Below are 15,722 nucleotides of genomic sequence, written 5' to 3' on the forward strand. Positions count from 1 at the left end.
TGATAAAATTTTTTTTTATTATTCACTTTTGAATTCTTTTACACTTTCCTGATTATTTTGTGTAAGGTGAAACTAGAACTGTTTAAAAGACATACACAAATCTAGTACATCAATAACCAGGTATTTCTTTTTGCTATACTATTCTCACAACCACGCGTGTGCTAGGCAATATAACCGTCACAGAAGCAAACTTTAGGCAGAATACTGGTCAGTAAAAACAAAGCGAAAAGAGCTACCAGATATACAGACAGGCTCGGTTCCACATTCACTACTGCATTTATCAAGCGCCAAGTATTAACTGCACAATTTGTTCAGCTAGTAGAGGGGAGTTTTAAAATCAGTGCATGAAATTCTCTTCAGCAGACAGATGGACAAACAGATGGATCCTATACCTAAGTGGAATGTGAAGGCAGGGGATGATACCACGGGACTGATAGGTGACTATTCCTAATCTTTTCCACTGCATTGTTCACGCAACTCTTACTAGGTTTTGTTTAATGGGACATGTTTGAAACATGACAAGGTGAGGACATTTGGAGCTCAAATATTACAAGCATTACAGATGTGTGGGTCTGCATTCCAGTACGAGATGGGAAATCCTGAATATTTGAGCCAGTACTTGAGCCAGTTTCCTGGTACTACCAAAGAATGGCAGACAAGAGCTGAAGAACACAGCAGCACTGGCAGCTCTTGAACACCCAAGGAAGAAACCTGTCCTTGGTGAGGTGCAGGCCTCATCCACCATTCTGACATACCAGGAACCAAAGATGTATACGGGAGGATGATGCATATGGGAGTCCAAAACTGCTTTAATGGAGTTTAAACAGGTGAAAGGGTCAAGGATGAACAGAGTCCAGTGGGATAATAAAGTGAACTAAAAGATGGCTCAGTGGATTATTTTAAAAGTTTTCAGGATAAATTGAGAATGGGAATACCATGGGGATTTTGATTTACCTAAGAGTAAAGTAATGCAAAAGTGGCAGATCACTTCATGGTATCATTCAAACTAATAAGGCCATTCAAAAAATTGAATCTTCTCCTATTGCAAGTCCATGGCAGCGAACCAAGAATATTTACTACTGAAGAATATCTAAGTTGTAACTAGGTAAAAGTTATTGCTGTGGGAAGGGGCTTAGTCATGCATGTGGTATGAGCATGAAAGCACTTTGAGAAGTCAAACCCCAGTTATCTGCCAGTGTAAAGAGTTTGGAAATCAAGCTGCTAACTCCCCTGTTTCCCTCCTCCCCAAAACAAACCCCATCCCCAGAAAGACAGGATTGACAAAGTGAGCTTTTGACTGAAAGTGGTGCCTCAGACTCGGTTACAAATGTCTACAGAGTGTGCCTGTTCAACTACCTCATAGCAGTGTCCCTAACTGGAATGCCATACATTGGATTGTTTTCCTTCCATGCCCCAGTGTCGCAATAGAATCTCTATAACTTTCTGTACAACTTTACAACAGAATTGTACTTCAACTATTTTGGTGCCAAATTAAGCTCGCCAGAGTTACATAATTGATGTCTACTTTTCTACCAAGAAGAGTTTTGTAAAGTCAATTGCAATCACAAAACCCTTTATTATTATTATCATCACAGTGTTCAGTTAAAAATATAAACACGGTAATCGGAACTGTAAATGTTCAGAATAGGAAAGTTCGGAATGCCATTGGAATACCCGACCTCCGCTCTAGGTACACAAAACACCAACCAACCGGTTTTACCCCACAGACAGTTTTTGCTACGTTGAGGTTGTGAAAGTCAATGTACTATTCTTTTTGCTTGTCGCACAAAGGGATTATGTGTAGGATACAGGGTGACATTGAACATATAGTGAAGCGTGACAGCCATTAGTTCTCTCCCTCCCCAGCATCCCCTTCATCTCCCTGGTTTTCCGACGTCCATAGCTGTAAGGAAATACAAACACGAGTTTATGCTGGAAGCACGGTTAATTACAATTGTCAGGAAGGGGAATACAGCGTAATTAGTAGTAGCTGTGCAATTTTCTCAGCTAAGAGCAATGCAGAACTGAACTTAATAGTAAAGCTGAAGAATAATAAACTAGAACATGAATAAAAGATAAGCAGGAAGCTAGCACAAGCCAGAAGTTTCACATAAAACTGTTGAGAACAAACTCTACTCTGTGTTACAAAAGGAATCTGAGTTTGTTACAGCAGTTAACAAGTGATTCGTAGTTTGAACAAGCAAGCCTCACTGGTCTGGTTACAAAAAGCATCGCAGTTAACACATGCAGTTAACGCCTCAGAAAAAGCTTTTAACGGCACAGAACCGCATCAGCTTTCAGATGCTGAGTCCCACTTCAGAGTGCAGCAGCCTAGAGTGCAGTGGTTTGCCCCATGGTACTCACAGTGAGGTTGTCCCTAAGCAGCTGCATGATCAGGGTGCTGTCTTTGTAGGACTCTTCATTCAGCGTGTCCAGCTCTGCTATCGCTTCATCAAATGCCTAAAAACATAAACACAGCCCTTTCACACTCAGCTTCCTGAAGTCACTTCTGCTTATACAGAGCTTAAAATCTGCCACATTACTATCCACATTCTATAAAAAAGCTTCCAGTATTTTTCTTTCCCACCACAAGAAGAAATGTAAAACAAAGTGAGCACCAGATCCTAAACAGCCCAGGGAAAACAGAAGTCTTCAGGGGTGTCCAGATAAAAGCCCAGAAAAATGTTACTAAATGCCAATACCAAATACTGAAGAGGCAAGAGCACTCTATGTGTCATGCTGAAAAATGGTTCACATAGCTTGAAGTCAGGTTTAAGACAACATTTACAAAAAAGGGATTTTCATTAAAAAGGAAGGTCTCCCTGGTCTAAATAAGCAGTGAAAGACAAAGGTACCATTACTTGAATGAGTACATATTTATACATATTGCACACGAGTCAGTAGACAAGAAAATGGAACACAAGACTTTTCGACAGTGGGGAGGAAGGTTTCCAATTTCTTTTCAAAACAGCAGAAGAAATCAGGTATGTTCCACTAGAGATTAACAAAGCCATTCTTCCCATCCATCTGTTGCACATGAAAATCAATACTGTGAGTCTGAGAGCCGTAACTGCTATTTCTTCATTCAGGTTTCAAACAGATGTAAGCATTTTAACTAAAAAAGGCAAGAACAGGAGCAGCATTTTACAGCACAGCATCACTTCTTGCTACAAAGTCTTACTGAAGTGCATATTAAGAACACAAATATTCACCTAATGCCATGTTATTCAAGTTATTACCAGACAATTTTCACAGACACAAAAAGCTCTATTTAGAAGACTAATCCCATTTTAGGAAGAAGGCTAAGGAAAAAATGACTGGCTATTTGTTTGCCACAACCCATAACAAAAGCTCTTTTTGGTCTCTGGAGAGAGAGGCACACATGCATATGGATAACAAGGACATTTAGGGCTACAAAGACTGGCACACAGACAACACTTCATGTACCGGCTAAGTGCTTCAATTTAAATAAATATTTCACTTTAGAATTGCTAAATTAATTCAAGTGTTTTCAATTTTGACACAAACACATTTTAAGAGAATTAGGTGGACATTAAACAGAGGCAATTTGTCTTCCCTGTCACTGGAACAGCTGCAGTAGCAAATTAACCTTATCCAAAGCTAAGTTAGTCTAGCAAACCAACTTACCTGAAAATATACTACAATGACAACCATTTTATGACAGCATTTTTAAGGAATTTGATATGAGAAAGCATAATCATCTACAAAGTGCTACTGTAACCATGTAATTACCTCCTCAGCCTCCACAAAAATTGGTGATATGAAGAGTCTGCTTACCGTCTTTGCCAGATTACAGGCTTTTTCAGGAGAATTTAGGATCTCATAGTAGAAGACAGAGAAATTTAGAGCCAAACCGAGTCGAATGGGGTGTGTTGGTTGCATCTCTTTCTTGCTAATTTCAAATGCCTCCTGATAGGCTTGCTGGGAGTTTGCTACCGTTGCTGCAAAGAAGCAATTACAACCACATAAATACACAATACATCTCTCTACTTCACTGGGGAAGCAATTATATTCTTAGCCTAGACTACCATGCCACCAGAAATTCATGCAATTTCCTATGCACAGACACTTCTTTCAATGTTTTTACATGCAAAAGCCTTCCACTTGCTGAACAATTAATGCTGAAATAGTTTTTTTAGTAGAAACTTAAAATTCCCACCAATCTGAATGGACACAAACTCTACTTAAGCGTTCTGGTTTAAAACATTCATTTTCAGCCCAGCTGAAAAAGTCATAGGTACCAATAATAAATCCAGACAAAACCATATGGGGAAGAAGAGGTAACTAAATGCTGCAGTTAGGTCGTGAACTTTGTATTTCAGGTTGGGGTTTCAGAGCAAAGCCAACATTCCCTTCCTGGCTAATGAGTAACAATAAGCTCCATACTGACATCAAGCTAAGTTTGCAATTCATGGACTACATCAGACACTCACAGGAATTCAGACAGTTCAGCACTGCTTTCCCATTTCAGAATTTATGACTTCAGAACCCAGAAGCCCAATATCCCATATTTGTATGGGGAAAGCTTGCAAACAGTGCAGACTTGAGCTGAATTCATAGTTTAAACATGAGATCAAACAAACTCAGCATTTTCTATGAGAAAGTAACCTACATTCTGCAGGAAAATGATTTTACACGGCCACATATGCTTGAAAACTTGCTACTGTGGTCAGGGGCTACAAGCAGAGTTTGACTGTATTGATGAACATCTGCCAATTAATTTCAGTGAAATCTTTCTCCAGAAGTGACTCACACTGCACCTATCTTCATAACTACAGTGCAGCAGTAAAAACAAATAAATACAGGATGTTGGGGAAAAGAATACAAGTGGGTTTTATAATTGATTCTGCTTGGTCCACAGAGAGAGAGAGAGATTTCATTTCTACTTACTTTGCTTATTGTCCCCAGATGCCACCTCTGAGAGGTATCTGTAGTAATCACCTTTCATTTTCAAATAGAAGACCTTGCTTTCTGGCTGTGTAGCATTGACAATAAGGTATTTATCCAGGAGTTCCTGAGAAAGATTAAAAAAAAGTAGTGTTTCCTGAGTCATAAAAATAATGTCTGAAACAGAGCCTTTGTTACAATGGTGAGCATGAACTGTTCAAACAGTAACAATGACTTCTGTCATGGCTTACGCAGACTCCTGTGTTAATCTCTTTGCCTACTGCTGTCTAAAGTCTGGGAAATAAAAGATAAACTCCTTGTAGCCTAATCTATGGAGAGCTGAAAATGTGCTATGTTGATCCTACCCACAATTCTCTCCTGCAGGATCTGAAGGCTATCAGGGCTTAAGCCTGCTGATGCAAACCCACATCCATGACCAAACTAATGAAAAGCAGCAGCTGGAAATTTGGAAATTAGCACATCTGGTCACTTTTGCTGCCACACATTTGAATTCTATGCAGAGCTGTGAAATTGTCCACAATAAACTGATTCTATCTCCAGCTTCAGCTGAAAAGTTTGACAGTGGCACAGGGAGCACATGTACACTCAGAAAGAGAAGAAAAGATCTGACTGCACTGACAGCATCTGCTCCTGACTGATCTTAAGCAAATGGAACAGCAATAAAAGGAATCCCTCCTGTCTGAGTGAAAGAAAGAGCAAAATCAGTCCTGAAGAAGAACTACACACCTTCTCCATGAAAAAAAAGGTACTAAACAAGACTCAGGACATCAGCATTCATTAATTAAGGAACTTAAAACAGCAGGCTTTTTAGCAGGACTCATGTCAGCACCCCAGATCTAAATTTGTTTTCATGGTGAACCCCCTCCAGCCAGAGCCAGGGGTCTTCAACATGGCCTGGTTTGCTTTTTGCTGCTAAAAAAAATATACTCTTTCATAACAAATTCCCTAAGAAGCAAGCTAAATGACTTAGCTCCATCCTAGGAGCTAGAATTGGACCCAAGTATGTAGCTATGCAAAATTATTCCCCTGCTAAGGTGCTGCAGTGTCTACAGCACTACTAAAATTCCTTAAGCCTCTCTGAAGAATGCTGCAGTACTAACTACTGTTATTTTTGCTGTTGGATTATTACCAGAACATCATTGCAGATATCCTGCAATTCAGCCTCAATTTTCTCACGATATTCTTTTCCCATCTGCTGTTTCTTCTCGTTTCTCTCTGTTTTCTGTTCGATGCTGGAAATCACACGCCAGGACGAGCGGCGGGCACCGACCACGTTCTTGTAGGCCACGGAGAGGAGATTCCTTTCTTCATTGGACAGCTCATGTCCCTGCTCAGTGACAGCCTTCATAGCAGCAGCCATGTCATCGTAACGCTCGGCCTGCTCAGCCAGCTTGGCTTTCTGTACCAACTCGCTTTTATCCATGGCTGTCCTGCAATGAGCGAGGAATAAAAAGAGAGAAAAATGTCTCCATGGTCTGCACTGGGGAAGTTCGTGCTGAAGCAGATCTTACAGTCGTTAATAAAAGGGAAATCTATCAACTGTAATATAGTAATACAAACGGTTTCTTTTAAAAAATGTATTTGACCTTTTGCCAAATGTGTATCGTTTCCATGTGTAAATGACTAATGACAACCCTGAAGATATGAAAGCATCATTCTTCAAAATGCAGCAAAAGTCATTTTGGTATTAAGCACAGCCCTATGTGAATCTCTCCTCTTTCTACCAGCCACAGCTTACTCAGCTGGGGAGATATTAACCAAGAAACCACCAGGTTTCTGGGGCTTTTTCAGGTTTGTTTGTTTATTGTTGCTGTTGTTGTTTGTTTCCCTCCACTGCAGTACAAGAGCAACTACTTAGGAGCACTGAAGCACTGGACAGCTCCTTCTGACACTGAAGATTTTTGGCAAGTTAGAGATGTTTCTGTGGGTTTACATAAACCATACTCAGGAAAGCTGTAGTGTTGGCAACTATGGAAAGTGCATTTATAATGTTCTGCCAGAAAATAAAGTGGGTTATTTTGCATATGCATCAACATTCACACAATGGACGACTCTACCCAGCTAGGGTGGCTGCAGTCTCAGGTTTTCAAGACCTTTTAAATAACATTGATATTCATAAAATCCGAATGGGATGTGGCCCACACAATGGTCACCGCTACAAAACAAAATGCTTATATGGAACCAGTTTGTTTATCATTTTTGATAATGCAGTTTAGCAACCAAAGCTGTGAATGCACTTCACATGGCCACAGGGTCACTGAAGAGCTTATGCCAGGGAGAATGAATAAACCGCCCAGGGCCAGGCTCACAGGAGAAAATAAAGCAGCTTCTTTGCATTTATCAAAATGGACCTCAATACTTCACAAGCTTACAGACAACTCAAATTAATCTGTAAAAACTCTCTAGGTGAGCAGGTTCACTTTTGGACACATCCAGAACTGTTACTCTCATCAGTACCGAGCATAATTACTCTCTCCCACTCCTAAATCCTAATCAGGGCTCACACTGTCTAGGTAAGTTGTCAGGCTGAGGCTTACAGCCTAAAAAGCACTTCTAAAACAAAATAAAAACCAAACAAGAACAGTAAGTTTACATTTGTATTTCACAGACTTCTGTTCATTACAGAAGCACCTACAGCCCTATTAGAAAGAACCAACATGCTAAAAGAGATTGCTGCAGCCTTTTTGCTGGCTCTCATCTTTGATGATTCCAGTCTGACAGGCTTCTGATGGAGAACATCTTGCACACACTACTCAGCGTGTATTTTATTCCAAGGATCACCACCACACTATTATAGAGGAAAACCAGTCCCCTGTACCAAATCCTCAAACAGGACAATGAGACACAGACCCAAATTCCAATTGTGATACCTTCCCAAATTCACACACTGCTCACACTGCTGAGGATGAGTCCCAACTACAAAATTATTTTGAGCACATTCTGTACCTCCAGCTGAAGATATTCCACTTTGGCAAAAAAACCAAATCACCCAGGATATCAAGTCAAAAAATTGTTATTTCACATTAAGAGTTCCTGAAGTAAACCCAAGCAACCAAATGTACCCGCTCTGTATCTGCAAGTCACACTCACTCCTGCTTGTGTTTGATCCTTTGTAGATTCTAATACATCCATCCTCATAAGGCACTCAAAGTAAGGACAAGGAATATTACAACCAGCCTCCTGGAAAGGGATCTTTTACTGGTAAGTAAAGATGGGCTGTGGTTCAGCTGCATTTCAAGTGCTATGTTTAAACCAGTGGATTCTGGGACCTATTTAAAGGTGCCACACAGACCGCAGATCAAAGCCCTCAAATTTGTTTTCATGACAGGGTGACTGTGGGCAGCAATGTGACAACTTGTGGCAAGGCATGATTCATTTGGTTCTCTCTTTCCCAGTAAGCTTTTACCCTGGGGATTTTACCATTGGTTTGCACAGGCTTATCAAACAGCCAGCTCCTGATGATGGAAAAGGTTAAGTGGGATTTGTGACTGCTTTGTTTCTTCCTACTTGAAAGGCTATCACAGCACCAATGCAGAACAAGCCCAAGGAAATCATCAGACCGTTTCCCCTTGAGACAACCCATCCCACTTTTCCCTGTCGAGTCCTTCAAACCTTGTAAACCATTCCCTTAACTCAGCACTATTTGCAGACTGTGTGCTCAAGGCAGGAAGTAATTTGTGAGTGTTATTTCTCCAGTCACTCACTAAAATCCCAACATGAGCAAAGTACACCTGAAGAATGCTTTTTACATTGCAAGAGACAACTTTAAACAACAGGACACTGAAACTAAACCACTTCAGAGCACTTTTAGTTTCTTCATTGTCTGCACAGCTTCTAGAAGTATTTCTACTGCAAACATCTTATCTTTTCCTCTTCTTCTCATGGAATGTGATTGTTATGTGGAAGCAGACTGCTTGTTGAAATGCAGAGGCAAGTAGCTCCAAATGAATTTACATTTTGTCATTGAAAAGTCACTTAAGTTTTATCTTTGATCTGCACTTTGCCAATAGTGGTCTAATCTGTAGACAAGTCATCTGCGCAGAATTCCGTTTACAAACAATATAGTTTAGTTTTGAAAGGGTGCAGACTTTGTTTTATCAAGCTCACTGACATATTTATATTTAGATGCAAGACAGTTCACAGGAGTCAATCGGTTCATGTAAGGACACATAAGGAAATCACACAGGGAATTACACATGAAGGAAAACACAAAGACCTAATGGATAAAAGAGATCCAGAAACCAGTTTAACATATCAATTATACAAGTAAAATACCAGCACAAAGATTAGAATGTTGCTTCTCATCAAGCAACTTTCCTCAGCAAAGTAACTAATTTATGCACATGAAAGTCATTTATGCATATATGAAACTCAAACTCATCATTAAAGATGGAACTCCTGAGTACTTCACTGGCTTAGTTTTGACACAAGAATTCAGTGTACAGAGGCTTGAGTTTAGTTAATTTGTGTTAATATCTGTACTGTTAGCAGGCTTGCTATGAAACACAAGTATTATTCAGTAACATGGATTTAACAGAACTCAAATGCAGTAAGAAAATCATTGCCCACACCAAAACATCTGCCAGTGACAGTAAGCCTACCATTCCTTCCTTCCCAGGATGCTGCATAAAGGAACACTTAAAATCCTCATTTGATTCTCCATTGCTTACCTTGTTAGAAGCTTGGAGAGAGCTTTGCAGAGCTATGCTGGCTTGAGCTCCAAAAGAGGGAAGTGTTTGCCAGAAGGAAAAAAGATACAAGGAAAGGAGTGATGTTTGAAAAGGCAAAGAAGCAACTATCAGTTATAACTGGTCCCTCCCAGAGAGGAGATGAAAGCCACACTCTAACAATGGACCAGTGTGCCACGGTCTGAAACAAGCAAAGCCTAGAGCTAAAAATACACCTAGGCCACACACAGAAGCCATCTACCAAAGGTTACCTGCAGCTAGGAGCAAAACACACAGAGGTGATGAACAGGAGGCTGACAGGAATGGTCTATTCTAGCACTGATAAAGCCATGCCATGGTGGCAAAGGGAGAAGAGGGAAGATGGAAAAAGGAGCAGAGACGTGCAGATCACAGCCATGGAGGAGTCCTGAAAGTTGCCTGTTCTAAGCAGAAGATTCTCATATTAGATGCATTAACACAGTTCAAATTCTTAAGACACTGTCTGCTTAAGAATCTGCACAACACAACTGAGCAGCCCTCAAAATAGAAGTGGCTGGACATTGTTCACAGTAAGGAATGCCAACCACTGCCCAGCAGTCAGAAATTTCAATCACCTGAAGTCCCACACTCAAAATGTAATTTTTTTACTGTTTTTTCCATCTATCTCCCATACAGCCTAGAGCTCTTTCAATGTCTCTTACAAATGCAGAAGAGCATGTATGCAGGCACTGTAAGTGCTTACTCACACTCCAGAAAAGCTTTACACCCGTGTGGAAAAGACTGAAACATATCACAAAGCACCAAAGGTGAAGGTCAGGACCTGCAAAACTCACTAGTTTGTAGCTGCATCTTTCAGTGAGTGGAAGATGCAGTGACAAGGGGATGGTGTGGCCAGCCTGGAGTCAGGACACCCATGGATCTTTCAAGAGTGGATGGACACACAGAACTGGAGGTTCACATCCCATCAACAGCTGAGGGCTAAAACATGCAGCTACTGCTCTTCAGAAGACTGCAGGATTTTGAGAACTACAGCTTGCTCCTTAGCACTTATTCCATCTGCTCTGTAGCCTTTATTGGTTCCCATTCCTATGGGCTCTTTAGGACAAAGCCAAAATGAATCAGAACTAACTGTACTTAAAGTCTGTAAAAATCAAATAAAAACTGACACTGAAAATAATCTGGCTTATATAACATATTGAACTGACAGGACAATGCTAATAAGCTTACATTGGTCTGAAGTCTGCTGCTCTTGATGACCTGTTCTTCTGATGCTAATTAATTCATTGATTTTTGTGCACTGTTTTTCTCTCTACAGCAAGCATGAGAATCTATCAGACCAACACTTCCACTTTGTAGAAAAGAACTGGTGAGAAAGCAGTGTAGTTATTGGTTTGACATGCTGGTCCCTAATGAGGTGAGCAGAGCTGCAGGTTGCCAGACCTGCAAATTTCACTGTGAGGAAGGAATACAAAGCGAGGTTTGGTGGAATGGGAGGCAATCATACCTCCCAGTCATAAGTCCACTCAAATTCTAACAGAAGAAGCAGCAGACTGGTACAGAATTTGCAGTTCAGTATTCCAACAATATGTGAACACACCTTATTTGATTTCTGGACAGGCAATTCATTCTGAAAATAAACATTCACGTGAGGTGAGTGGTTATCTCAAATTACAGTTCTATAACTACAGAGAGTAAGAGCTCTGGGGACATTAATTCTAAAATAAACAGAAAATCCTTCTCCACCATTCAGGTACACACATGCTGACACAAGTAGCTGCATGATGGGGATGGCATTCCCTGTCAACTGGACAATGCTCACAACATTTATTTTTTACAGGAAATGGAGTGAAACTCTTACAGATGAATGCAAGCACCTTCCTTGCTTTCCTACAGTATGAGGCATTTGATTTTATTGGTTGTGTTTCTCTGGATGGTTCCCTCAAAGGCTACCACGGGTTGTTAAATAACTGATTGGAAAATGAATGGCTCTGGTAAGATCTGAACAGCAAAATCTTCCTGGCAGAAGCCTGGGTATAACAAGTTCAGTAAAATATCCTGCAAACATAATGAGGGAAAAAGGAACATGACTTCACAGCTGTGATATTCTTGCTGACCTTGTGCAGCACATAACTTCAGCCTCCTCTGCATCTACCCTGGCCTTCGGCTCAAATCTCTATGCAAATGTTGAGATAAAATTAACATTCTATAAAGCCATGCCTCACCCTGCTCTGGCCATCTGCTGCCATCATTACTTGTTGCTTCGTAAAATTGAATAAAATGACACTCAATGGTTTTCAGTCTCCACAGAGAATTACAAAATGCCTATGACCACTACCAACAGCATGTGGGGACACTGATATTGTATGGACATCTCAAATTTAGTGACAGCAGCCTTTTCTTCCTAATGCCAGGCTGAAAAGCAGAGCTCTGCTCCTGCCTATGGCCCTTAGCTCAGAACAGCTGCATGGAGACATGCTGGCACTTCCACAGCACAACATCCCCACATGGCAACACCTTTTTGTTCCAACCAGAAGAATTGTTTTTGGCTAGAATCCAGGTGGAAATTGTGAGTAACCCCAAAAAATCTTCCCCCAGGCATAAAGTTCATGCCAAACTAATGTATCCATATCACAGGTAAATCAATTTTGTTAATGATAAACTGACAGTATTTATATTACAGGGTGGGGCAAGAAATGTGGCCATGTAACAGACACACTAGTGTAATGCCTGGTATTAGGATACCACACGGATCAGAGCAGGAGCTTTTACCTCATTAAACAAATAATTATTTACTGAGCTCCTCCTCATCCGAGTTTATTCACATGCATCACAAAAAGCTGCATACTGGCACAGGCCTGCTCAGGAAAAAATAAAACGACTCAACATCAAAATAGCAGAGATCAGAACATGCGGTACTGACATAATGAGGTTGAGAAAACTGCACCAGGCCCATCTGTGCAACGAGTCTATCACTTTATTGGTACCCATTTAATAAACAAAATATGATACAGGGGATATTTTTGCAGTCCTTTAATATGAAGGGAGAAAAAGGCACTTGTGTTCTTGTTTTCTTTTCTAGACCAGATTATATCTCATTATTGCTTTAAAACAAAAGTAAGCTCATTTTTTTAATATAAAAGTATTACAATTTCTGACTGAGGTATCCTGCGTTAGTGAACATGTGAAAACACAAATATTCCTACAGCCACTGAAGAGGTAAAACATTACAAACATTGCCAGAGTCTCTGATATTTTTCCATGTGAATTTAGCTTTTATGGTGCTGCATGATGTGTTATTTTATCACTGAAAATGTATTTTAACTATTAATAAGGAACCTATCTGAAAGCAATCAATTTATATGGTGATCTTTATGCCACTACAGTGGTTGTGTGCCACTGATATTTCAACATCCCTGGTTATACCTACCTCAAACAAAACCCACAGCCATTAGGTCTGAGCTACTGCCCAACCTTTCTGCAGGCTGGGACTGGCTTGAACCAACCTTCTTTCCCTGTGGAGCCCTCCCTAAACGCATCCCTATTCCCAAATGGGCACGAATGATCAAAATCGGAACATATTAAACGCATTTTGTTCCCGTCTAGAGCGCTCATACACGGCCATCACCACCGACGTGGGCCGGCTCACGGGCACGGCCGCGGCAGCTGCGCTCTCGGGGCTGGGCACGGAGCTCCGGGCGTTGGGCAGCCCGAGGCGGGCCCGGGGCCGGCCCAGCCGTGCGGCGGTGCGGGCTCGCTCCGGGCAGCGCCGCTCGGGCCCCGGGCGCGCAGCCCTTCCTGCCGGGCGGGCCCAGGTGAGCGCGGCCGCGCCCCGGGCACCGAGTGACTCACCGGGGCGGGGCGGGGCAGCGCCGGCAGCTCCCGAGGGGCGGCGCCGCCCGCCGGGGCCCGCCGGCCGAGGGTCGCACCGTTACCCGGCCCGGGGGACGGAGGAGCGGGGAGGCAGCACCGGGGACCCTCCCGCGGGGACCCCCGCACGGCGCGCCCGCCGCGGCCTGCGGCTCCCCGCGCGGGGTGGAGCGGAGCGGAGCGGGCAGGGCGGGGGCAGGCCGGGGCGGGCCGGCCCCGCGGGTCGCGATGGGGATGCCCCGCGATGGCGATGCCCGCCGCGATGGCGGCCGCGGGCCCTCACCTGGCGGCGCGCGCGGATCCCACGGGCGGAGGCGACGGCAGCGGCGGCCGCTCGCACGGACACGCGCACACACCCTGCGGCGCTCGGCCCCGCTTCCGCCGCGCGACACGCCCCTTCCGGCGCCAGGGGGCGCCACCGCCCCGCGCGCCGCCCCGGCGGGACGGTCACCATGGCAGCGGGGCTCGTCCCGCCCGGCGCGGCCCGGCCCGGCCCCGGGGCTCCGCGGGGCCTGCCCGCCGTGTGAGCGCACCCCGAGCGGGGAGAACCCCAGACACGGCCCGTGGGGCGCTCACACCCCCGCACCCGCCGCTCTTTGTCTCCGCGGAGCTCTCCGGTGCCGCAGGAAGTGCTGGGGTGGCAGTCCGGGCAGGGGGTGCTGCGGCCTGGAAGGGCGGCAGTTTCTCCGCCAACAACAGAAACAATTTGTGGTTTTCTTGCTTTTTCGCGCTGCTGGACCTCTTGCCTTTTCTTTGGCTGGAGCTCGCGGTAGTCACAGAATCACAGGATTGATTAGGTTGGAAAAGACCTCTAAAATCATCGAGTCCGACCTGTGACTGACCTCCTCCATGCCAGTTAGAGGGTGGCACGGAGTGCTGCACCCGGCCTGAAACACCAGCAGGGACAGCGACCCTGCCACCTCCCCGAGCACACCATTCCAAAGGGACATATCCTCAGAAAACAGGCACTGCAGTTATTCTGTGCACCCTCAAAATAAAATTTCACAAATGCTTTGAATTGCAAAATCACCTTTAAATGCTGGTTTAGTTGCAGCTCTTCCCTGCAACTTCAGTTGCATATTTTCCCTGAAAAATGTCTTCCCTTCAGTTGCATGTTTTCACTGAAAAATCAAGATCCTTACTGGCTAGATAAGTTTTATGCAACTAATAAACTACATTTTCCAGGGAAATGGCAAAAGAGAACATTTTTGGGGCATGAGGAGAAGTCTAGCTTTGTCTCCAACAAGGAATCCAAGTAAAAGAGTTCAGTTTTGTAATCCTTATAATCCTTTTGGATAAGAAGTGACAGGACACACAACTCCATTGCTCTGCACCCAGATCTCAAATTTATGGCAGCAGCACTCGTCAGTGTTATTATTTGGGCTCAGTTCAATTACAGCATCCCAGAGTCCAATTTTCTCTTCTACTTTCAGATACAGTCCTGGGCCCATCAAAGTCACTGTGAGATTCCTTTTTGGTGATGGAAGGGACTTCATTAATTTCCTGCTTAGTCTCAGTCCAAAGGTTAATTACTTTGGAAAGTCAGAAGGAAAATTACTTGGCACCCACAAGTTATCTTAAGCTGCAAACACTGATTCAGCTCCATTAGTTGCTGTCATCACTCTCTTTTTTCTTTTCTAGGCAAAACTTGTTTTTCCCCCTGATCTTCCCCATAGTCCTTATCTTCTCAGTTTCTATTTGGGCCATTCCCAGTGTTCTTGCTGAGGCCTTGGGGGTGCTGATTCATGGCAGAATCACTTGGTTTTGACACTCCTTGCACTCCTTGCCTGCATATCTGTGTGCCATACTCAGTTTGCAGAGGGGTGCTGTCGACACCTGTTCATTTAGACTCTCACTGTGCCTCCCTCACCCTTCTCCCCTTCCTGCCTGTCTTATCACAGCTCATGCCTCTTACTTGCAGTGAGGTGCACTGAGCTTCTCTCACACAGCTCCTCCAAGTTGTCCACACAGAAGTCTCCTCATCACCTCTGAGGTGCTCGCAGTCCTTCTCAACTGGTGCTTTTGGAACGTCCACCACGGTATCCAGGTGGGACAGTTCCATGCTGTGTAGTCACAGAGGTGAAGCATCACCCTCTGCTTTCACTGAGCTCCTGCTGCTGGGTTCCTGCTGGGCCAGAGGCCACTGAGACATAACTGTGTTAATGATAAAAGATCATTTCTCCCCGAGCTCTTCCTGCCCTGGGCCCTTCCCAGCCCTGTGCCTGCTCTGGTGCAAGAGATAAGCAGGGCACCCTATTG

General features: G+C 43.6%; 1 protein-coding gene across 1 annotated transcript; it reads right to left on the reverse strand.

Moving 5' to 3' along the window:
- Nucleotides 1–13,843, reverse strand: YWHAB (tyrosine 3-monooxygenase/tryptophan 5-monooxygenase activation protein beta). The gene is made up of 6 exons (XM_063172230.1): nt 13,747–13,843; nt 6,059–6,359; nt 4,912–5,035; nt 3,799–3,962; nt 2,365–2,460; nt 1–1,903 (listed from the first exon to the last, which is right to left on the reverse strand). The coding sequence occupies exons 2-6, from the start codon at nt 6,350–6,352 to the stop codon at nt 1,847–1,849; spliced, it is 735 nt and encodes a 244-aa protein (XP_063028300.1). The 5' UTR covers nt 6,353–6,359; nt 13,747–13,843; the 3' UTR covers nt 1–1,846.
- Nucleotides 13,844–15,722: the final 1,879 nt, after the last annotated feature.

The sequence above is a fragment of the Melospiza melodia genome, chromosome 19 (genome assembly GCF_035770615.1).
Source record: "Melospiza melodia melodia isolate bMelMel2 chromosome 19, bMelMel2.pri, whole genome shotgun sequence".
Taxonomy (NCBI): domain Eukaryota; kingdom Metazoa; phylum Chordata; class Aves; order Passeriformes; family Passerellidae; genus Melospiza; species Melospiza melodia.